Source organism: Orycteropus afer, unplaced genomic scaffold (assembly GCF_000298275.1).
Source record: "Orycteropus afer afer isolate SDZICR_OR568_19922 unplaced genomic scaffold, OryAfe1.0 scaffold00148, whole genome shotgun sequence".
Classification (NCBI taxonomy): Eukaryota; Metazoa; Chordata; class Mammalia; order Tubulidentata; family Orycteropodidae; genus Orycteropus; species Orycteropus afer.
The window spans coordinates 1,967,730-1,977,652 of record NW_006921735.1 but is presented as its reverse complement, the minus strand read 5'-3'; the positions used below and the strand labels follow the sequence as shown (position 1 = coordinate 1,977,652).

The following is a 9,923-nucleotide window of genomic DNA, read 5'->3' as shown; positions in this document are numbered from 1 at the left end:
TATATCTTTCTTGTTATTCTTGTTTGATCCAGGTGCCTTGGATACCATCAGAAAGTCAATTCTTTTGGTAGAATGTTTTCCTCTCCTAAGTTGAAAACAAGATAGGAAACAAGGGATGGAAAAGCACATGGCTACATATGCTTCTATATTATACCAGTACTTACTCAAATTGATCTATTTCAAAATAAATAAAATATTGGTTGTAGAGTCAAAATGACCAAAATATAACACATTGAAAAAATTTTTAGCTATGTGTCTAGTCTTTATGATACTCACTTGATCTTCTTTTTGAAAAGAGTATACATATATGACATTTTTAAATTCATTATTTGAAATATGTGGCAGTAATTGAATACATTATTATTTACAAATGCCCTGATATTTGTCCTATATTGGAACATTTAGTTTTAAAGAATACAACAGAGGGTATAGGATAGAAATTAGTGTACACAACATTAAAAAATTATTTTAGATATTTTCCAAAATTTTTGTATTTATTACCATCCCACACTTACACATTCATATTCTCATATGGATTAGTTATCACTATAAAGAACCAGCTTATTTTACTTGTTCAGGCTTGGATTCTGAGAATTTTCCTGAAAACAAAGCCAGAAGAAGTTTTTCACAGCAATCAATGACTTTTCTGAAGTGATGAAGTACTTTACTCCCCCACCTACCTACATTTACCCCTGAAAACGTGTTGTTTTGGTCGAGGCAGGAGGAAACTTCATTCTTTTAAAACAAAGTACAGCACATAAAAGAAAAACTATGAGCACGTATCTTATAATAATGTTCCCTGAAAGTTTTAAATTGAATTTTTTGTGTGTGCTTTAATAACATGTCTTATTATCTCTGCTAACGATGTACAGCTTTTTAAAAACAAAAATGAAGACTGTACTTGTTGTTTTTAATCAGAGTGAAGACAATGAGGGTACTGTAAAAGAATTATTGCAAAGAGGAGACAACTTACAACAAAGAATCACAGATGAGAGAAAGCGAGAGGAAATAAAGATAAAACAGCAGCTGTTACAGACAAAACATAATGCTCTCAAGGTATTAGAGCTCAAATTATAATATACCTTGCCTGTTTTTATTTTTAATATGTAGGGTAAACTATATTGTGCATAAATAAAAATCTGCTTTAGAATCTTAGTCACCCCTAAGGTACTTTTTTTCTTCCCCATTCAATTTGTGTGCATTTCCTTTCCTTAACATTTTTTAGTGGTGTCTGAATGATGTGTTACTTACAAACTATTTGATTTTTTTTAATGTTTTGCTTAAATTATTTTTTCTGGCCACTTATTAGAAAGATGTTAAAAACATCCTTCAGAGTCCTTATACGTTGACTTTTTTGAATATACATTATTTTATAAGCTATTTTGTATTTGTGTTGAAAAACCTGCTTTACTTCCAGAATAACCAGTCTATGTTTTCATCCAGGCTTCCTGCTTCCTTTACTTTATGGACTTTATTTTAGCATAAGTCCAATTTTTTTGTTGGCACTGTAATACTTGTCAAATAAGGCCTGAAATTCCACTTATTTTTTATTTTTAATACATTTCCCTTTTTCTTTAGGAGAGCCACTCTTTGTAATTAGCGAAGCATCTGTAAGAGTCTAATGTTTATATAGGTATCCTCACAAGTAATTTCAGTTCTTTTGAATAAAAATTGCTGCCATTCTTATTAAGCAGAGGTAGTGTATGGCTTTCGAGCACCTGTGTGACTCATCTTGATTTATGTAGGAAGAAGTGAACAGCTTGTTAATTTTTCTATAATATCTAAGAAGCTCTTAAGACGAGGCTGTGAAAGGTTTTGTGCAATAACTCTATTATTTTATTTGGATTTGGGGGGCATATGCTTTGCAATATTCAGTATTTGCATGTTTGGCTGGTTTTCTAATATTGTTAAATGCTGGAAGCTTTTCATTGTAAATCACTCTTTTAGAGCTCTGTAGCCACATAGGTGGATCCACCTAGTAGTTGGATGGAATCTACTTTCTATATGCAAATCAGAGGATAAAACCTTTTCCCACGTAGTCAGACAACCTAATAAACACTGCTGAGAATGTAATTACACAATATTGTGCCTGCAAGGAATCCACAAGGAAAATCTAATTGGCCAGCAGGTGTTCTGAAGGTAACTGCTGATAAATATAGTAAACAGAAAAAGCCTCAAGGGAATGTAAGAGCAAATTTGAATGTGCTCAGAAAATCAGAAAGCTGTATAATTCACATACTTCTGACTGTGACCAAGCTTTTAGAAGCATCTACATTGGTCATGTGATGACGCGTGTCATACGAAACAGTGGCATTTAAATGTCATATGCCATATCTGTAAATAAATCTATATAATGTCCCCAAAGAATTTTAAATAGTACACATTACTTTGAGCTCAGGCAATGAAAGGAATTTCTGATGTTATGGCTACCAAGTATTTTCTCTTTGAGAAGATGTGAGTAGTGTCATGAATAAGGCATGGCCCAACTCTCATTCACATGGCTGGATCGAAGTACCTTTGAAAAAAGCAGCATCCCTTCTGGCTCATCAGAGCCACATATTACCTCCACAAGAGGTTCCGAAATTCAGCTTAAAGTGTAAACTGCAGTACATTTTGTATTCCTAATTTCAAACACTGGATTAATAAAATCTAGATCATTCTTGATATATATGATAAAAACACTTAGTGGACTCCACTTGCCAAGCCAGTCTAGATCACCCATCAATTCAGTAACTATGTGAACATGACAAGTGGTTCCAAGTTTTGTCCTTATGAACTATTTTAAAGGTCAAAAGTTTCACAGGCAATGAATATTTCAGAAGTTCTTTGATAGTCATTATTCTCTTTTGCTAAAGTTAAACCTGGGTATGAAACCCTAATTGCTACTGTTCTGCATAAAAGCTGTATGCAGAGGCTTTATATTTTCTTGAGTTATGAAATGGCATTTCAAGGAATCCTCTTGACTAGGGAAGACATTGCATGTGCTTGTAAGGACCTAGGTGATTGATCTTCTGACCCTTCAATGGTTTCTCAAGCCTGTCATCCTTATTTTTCTCATGAGGATGGTTGGAAGCCAAATACTTTGTTTGCTTTTAAAAATCATTCATTGTTTTACATTTAGAACATGATTTGATGTCATGGAAAAAGTTGGCCATACAAGCCTTTGAAAGAAAAGAGTGTTTTTCTGCCATTTAATTTGTCATCTTCATGTATCTTCAGAGATGTATAAACACTGTTCACACTCTTACATATATAACTTGAAACAATTTATGAAATGATTGACTGGCTTTACCTTTCTCATCACAAAATATTAATGGCCTATGAAACGTCCTTACATGGGATTGTAAAACCACAAATGTATCTATTAGTTGGCTATTGAAACTGTTTTGTTGATGGACTCAGGGCTAAATATATATTTTTTTTAATTTTTTATCTATTTTAAAAGTCAAACACAAGCTGTCTAAACTTGTGCAAGTATCTAGTTAATTCAAATGTTTTTATATATTAAAGTGTTTCACATGTACTACATAAAATTTACTTAACTCGTTACAAGGCAATTAACTATGAGAAGATTTTAAAACACATGTGAACATGCTAAACGAAAATACTTTAAGTTGATTGTTCATGTACTTGAGTCCTTCTACATAATAGATAATTTAATCATGCATTTGACTGTCTAGCAGTTTACATGTGAATTTAACGTAAGCTATACAAGATGAGTGACTCCAATTATGTTTAAATAACTACTAACAGAATTGCACCATACCTGTATATTGATGTTTTAATAATATCTACACCATGAACAGGATTTGAGGTCTCAAAGAAGAAAAAAGGCTCTAGAGATTTCTCATCAGTGGTATCAGTACAAGAGGCAGGCTGATGATCTCCTGAAATGCTTGGATGACATTGAGAAAAAATTAGCCAGCCTACCTGAACCCAGAGATGAAAGGAAACTAAAGGTAATGTTGTTTTAGAATGCCAGTACTAGATTTTATTGCTACTGCTTAATGACTTGAACACAACCTGTTTGGATCATATTTTAAATGTTGATGTTCTTGTTCCCTCTATTAGCATTCTGTTTGATTTGATGCGTTGCCTTGTACTGTGTTGTTTTAATAAATGTATTGTATTAAGTGTTATCCAAGTGACAATGTTGAATGAATAAAATGTTTTTCTTTTAAACATGTAAAATGAATTAAGAAATGTCATGTGTTTTCTGGTAAAATTGTAATTGACTTTGTGTATCTTTGTTCCAGATGAACAAATGATTTATCGGTATATGGACGACTTCTTTCTCATGTTAGCACATTCATTTCATCAGTGCATCTTCATACATCACTGTCAAATCTCAATCGATTTATTTGCATATTGTCTGAAGATGTTTTATTTTTTCTGTTATTATTTTACACTTTTTATTTTGCTCTGTTCTCTGTTCAGTCCCCTAAAAGTTTTAAAAGGAAATAATTTATTTACTTACCCTCTAAATTATATGCTATATGAATAGCCACTAGTAAATAATGAGTGATAACTGCAATTGTCAACCCCTAAAACAGAAGTGAAATGCAGAAGAAAGAAAATAGTAGACACCTTTAAATATTTTCTTAGTTAGAATATCCAAAATTGAGCATTCAAAGGATAACTGAGATGATATTTGGATTATTGAGTGAGGATGACAATAACACCTATATATTTTGAAGGATGACAATAAAGTGACAACAGCCTATAAAATTTCTGAGAGAAGTTTTTGCTGCTTGCAGGTTGGTTAATGTGGTTAGCTAACTGCCCTGGGCCCTGTATTGGTTTTGCTCAATAGGAAATTGATCGTGAATTGCAGAAGAAGAAAGAGGAGCTGAATGCAGTGCGTAGGCAAGCTGAGGGCTTGTCTGAGGATGGGGCCGCAATGGCAGTGGAGCCAACTCAGATCCAGCTCAGCAAGCGCTGGCGGGAAATTGAGAGCAAATTTGCTCAGTTTCGAAGACTCAACTTTGCACAAATTGTGAGTTGTTACTGGCAAACCCACGTATGTGTTTGCAACTACCACTCTCTTAACAGAGGCCTACTAACAAAAAGGAAACAAATCTGGGTGCAATTGCAAACTTCTAATGCCCATTCTAAAAGTGAGTAGTATCCCTCAGTTTGGATTTCCATAACACTAGTTCTTAACTTTGCAGATGAAAACTATAATAAATTAACAGCTAATAGGAACCAGCCCTGTTATAAAAAATAAAAAGTACCTCTTAATTTTTTTTTGCCACATCATTTTTTTCATAACATTGGCAACATGAATCTGTCAACTTCTCATACATTTACATTATTTCAGTGTCTAATTCAAAACTATGTATTTCTTTCCTGAGATCATCCCATGCTAATTTTACTTTCATAATGCATACATGGTAAATAAGAAATTCTTTGTGAAACTCCTTTTTATATTAACTTGCATAAAGCCTTTTCTTGACTTAAAGAATACTACTACGTTAGTCCTCATACCTGGCTTAACTACTTACTGGGTTGAAATGCTTATTAGAAGAACTGGATTCCTACTAAGCTGGTTGATAATTGATAACAGGTTGAACAATGTCCATCAAGGTCATTTACTGATATGTTACAAGCAAAAAAAGGAAAAAGCACAACTGTTTTTCTTTCAAACAGCTGGATGGGTGTTTTGTGATTCTATCTTTAAAAAGGCAATCCAAATTGTAAATTTGGCATTCTTAGTTGTTTCTTTGTTAAAAAGTGTAACTACAGGGATTTTGTGTCAGATACACTTAGTTTTTGCATTTTGAGATATTATAAAGTGAAGAGAAATAGTCACTACTTTACAATTATGGATAGAAACACTACTAACAAAACCAAGACATCGAAACTTGAAAAACAATACTTTATATTTATATTATATTTAATCATATGAAAACAATAGATATTCTACCAAACTTACCTAAAAAATTGACTATTCCTTTTGAATCAACCCATCGGTGAGACTTCTTGTGAATTTCTTCTGTGATGTTGTCTATTCTACTTAATATAAGGAATATTTTTAAATGTATGTAGATCAATTAATACAACTTCATTTTATAAATACATAAATTTATTTACTAGTGCTTATTAGCCTAGAGAAAATATACTGCATATGAGGGTGACTTCTTTTTCCACTTAAAAAAAAATGTCACAAATGCACTGTGTTGTATAAAATCCAAATCCATGAAGTTTAAAACAGATGAATATTCCAAGTAATTAGGAGAAGCATGATGAGAAATATTGAGAGTATTTTACATCTGAAGTCCCATTCCAGCTGATTGTACATTTCAGCTTATTATCCTTCATATTAGACATTATGAATATAATATATCATAAATCATTTCAAGCTTACACCAACAGAAAGCCTGTGTCTCCAGATGAAAAATGAAGTGAAAGTTTCAGGCAACCATAAAGAAAATTCAAGTGATTTTTTTTTCCTTCAATTAAAAAGATCATTCAGGAAGAATTTCTTTGCTTTAAATTATCTGATTACTAACTCATTTCTCCATTCCTGTCTCCCCTATCATAACTTGATGTGCCCTGTATGCAGGATTAGCATTTTGAAGTCCTAGGCAAGTTATTGATTCCTTACAGTTAAATAGCCACAGGATCAAAAATCTCCATAAACTGTTCACTGAAATGTCATTATGACCTTATGCATGCATAATACACACTCAACAAGTATTTATAGACCATAAATGTAATTGATAAAAATAAAGGATATGTGAGCAACTGTAAAATTAAAAATATAAATAATAGTAAAATGCAGTGATATAGTTTTCCTCATATATTATTTTGCCTTCATTTTTATATCTGAAAGATCCAGAATTGGGAAGATTCCCTGGGGGATATTTTTATTTTAACCCTTGATTATACATAATAGAAACAATAGCAATATGTGAAAAGAATAATCAATTTAACATAATAATTATATTTGACCGTGGATTCTAATTAAAACTATGGGATGATGATGATAGATAAATGATAGACAAATGAGATAGATACAGCATATATTGTCATACTCCACTGATTATGAATATATTTTAAAAACTGACTTGACCATGGCTACTAATCAGGACAGACTATTCTACAATATGGTCACATGAAATAGCCATAAGTGAATAGATTAACCAAAAGTTACATTTGAAACAATCATATAATGGTCCTGATGCTGCTCATGTAGTCATAGCTACAAAATTCCTCACCTCCCTCTCCCACTTCTGCACATCCCTTTTGTCTCTTTCTCTGATCTTTCTTTCTCTATTCTCTCATGGTAGAAATTCTAGATCTCATCTGGACTCCTATTTTGACAGTTGTTCTAATCATATCTTGACAATACCAATTCAAGACTGTGGGCAGTACTCTGAAATATTCAAGAATTGAGAGTTGAGTTTAAAGAGTGAACTTAATTTTACTTATTTCAATTACAAAGACTCAGAACTGGGGTAAGCAGCATAAAATCAATGCTTACCCATGCCAGAATTATACATAGCAGTAATAAAGCTGTGAAAAGGCCTAGCCAGACAGCAGAGTAGAGGGTATCTGTAAATGGTGGTCCATTGAGCAGACCTGGAGACTGTAAGTAACGGACAGCAGACTTGGAAAAAGCAGGTGAAACATTCTTCAGGTATTCTCCATGGGAAAACTTCAGCCCTACTTAGTATTGCACGACATTTCTAATATCGTTCCTGTTGACTTAGAAACTAGGCTGAACAGTGAAGACAATGAAGGCAACGATAATGTTCTGAACATGAGGAATTTTTCTGCCAAATGTATGATAGCAGCACTGTGGTCTAATAAAAAGAAACCTCTCTGGGATAAACAGCCCTGAATATGAATCTGCTAGCTGTATGATCTTGGGTAAATCTTTCTCAGCCTCATTTCCCTCATTTGTACAATGGAGATAATTATGTTTGTGAGAATGAAATATGGGGATATTTATAAAACACCTGCTGTATAATTGAGACTCAATGAATCGAAGATTTCTTATTATTATTTCTGTATATGAATTAATACTGGGAAAGAGAACAATTTAAAAATATATGTATTGAATATCCTTATAAACCAATAAGAGAATTAGGCTCAATAACTTTGTTTTAAATATGTCATTAAGCAAAGATATTATATAGATGTCTTTTAAAAATTAAGTTACAAATTATATTTCACAATCTTTAGTCAGGTAGTTTTTCCAAAAACAGACTATTAGTGGGAAATTTCATGCAAAGTTGGTGATTCGATCCATAAAGACATAATGCTTGGTAAATTTGTCAATAATTTATTATTATCTTGTCATCTAAATTATTATCTTCTACAGGCTGGTCTAAAAGGACTAAGAAAAAATAAAAAGGTTCTGAAAACTACATAATAGAATAGTATGTATAATTTTTATTAACCTTAATAGTAGCATTTAGCAGTTAGCTCAGAAGTCCCAAGCAAACGTAACCCCAATATGGCACCATTGGGAAACTGTCATAATCCAGGGCTCACGCAGAACCTATAGGAAACAACCCAACAGCAGACTTTTCATTAACAAAAGGTGTTAGAGGACAATGGGAAAATATCTTAAAATATCTAGGCAAAGTTTGAAATGACAGCTCAACTATCATTCTTGTATGGAGGCAAAATATTTTCAGACAAAAACTAGGAGAATTTATTACCTATGACTCTTGCTGAAAGAATTATCAAATGATATACTTGTACAGAAAGCAAAAGTAAGCAGGAAAGAAGGAGTGAGCTATATACATCAATGAAGAAAACTTTTTAAAATTTTGTCATTAACTATTGAGAAAGGAAATCTGGTGGCTCAGTGGTTAAAATATTCAGCAGAAAACCAAAAGTTCAGTAGTTGGCACCCATCAGGCCCTCTATAGGAGAAAGATAGGGCAATCTGCTTCCTTAAAGATGTACAACCTTGGGAACCCTATGAGGTAGCTCTTCTCTGTCCTATAGGGTCGCTATGAGTTGGAATCAACTTGATGGCAGTGGGTTTGACTGCTAACACTGTAATGAGTGCTACAAAGAAAAACACAGTGTGATATGAGAATATAGAAGTGATTTAATGGGCCCTAAATAAAGGAGAGTTCAACAAACATAAGGCTTATTGTAGATGGGAATAACAAATATAAAGCTGTGCCTAATGTGCTCAATAGTAATCATTACTAATTATCATGAATACATAGTAAACCTTTGGAGTAGGTATACATACATGATCTGTTCCAGAAAAACTTCCAAAATGTGCAAATGACCTGTTAGTGGAAGAAGGACAAGAAATACTTCTTTTCTAAATACAACTTCACTTTCCCTGAATATTCCATGACTTCAGAGACCAAATGTAAAATTCTCATGCTCAATACTTTATATGCAACAACTTCTTATTCAACTTCTTGTCATGAATGCCTAATAGGCATCTCAAACATAACATACCAAAGCAAGAATAATTGATTCCTCCCCTATATAATTTGGCCCCTACCAAACAAACACTGCAGGTGTTAGTAAATTGCAAGTAGGTTAAAGGGGGGGGGGAGACATTATCTGTGATTCCTCTTTCTTCTTGCATCACCCATGTAATTTATTTCAAAACACTCTTGGACTTTGAAATGCAAATTATATCTTTAATTGGAACACTCTTTGTTGTCTGTATTTATGCACCTGTAATCTGCAGTGGCAACATCTTTCATCTAGGTTACTGCAGCAGTTGTCCAACCTTTGCTTCTAGTTATTGCAAATCTCCACTGTATTCTTTCTTGAAGCCAGAGGCCTACATCTAAACCCACTGCTGCCCATTACCCTTAGAATAAACTCCTAGTAGCCCTTATATGAGGAGCTCTGGTAGCATAGTGCCTAAGGCACTTGACTGCTAACCAGAAGGCTTGTGGTTCAAACCCACCAGCCACTCCTCAGAAGGAAGG

At 33.3% G+C, this 9,923-nt stretch overlaps 1 protein-coding gene across 1 annotated transcript in view; it reads left to right on the top strand.

Moving 5' to 3' along the window:
• The window catches only part of LOC103201376 (dystrophin-like), a 2,052,823-nt gene that overhangs the window by 377,560 nt on the left and 1,665,340 nt on the right, over window positions 1-9,923 (top strand). Inside the window, exons 27-29 of the mRNA XM_042781676.1 lie at window positions 919-1,056; window positions 3,807-3,959; window positions 4,814-4,996. Coding sequence (XP_042637610.1) covers window positions 919-1,056; window positions 3,807-3,959; window positions 4,814-4,996 — 474 coding nt within the window. The remainder of the gene's footprint in view (window positions 1-918; window positions 1,057-3,806; window positions 3,960-4,813; window positions 4,997-9,923) is intronic.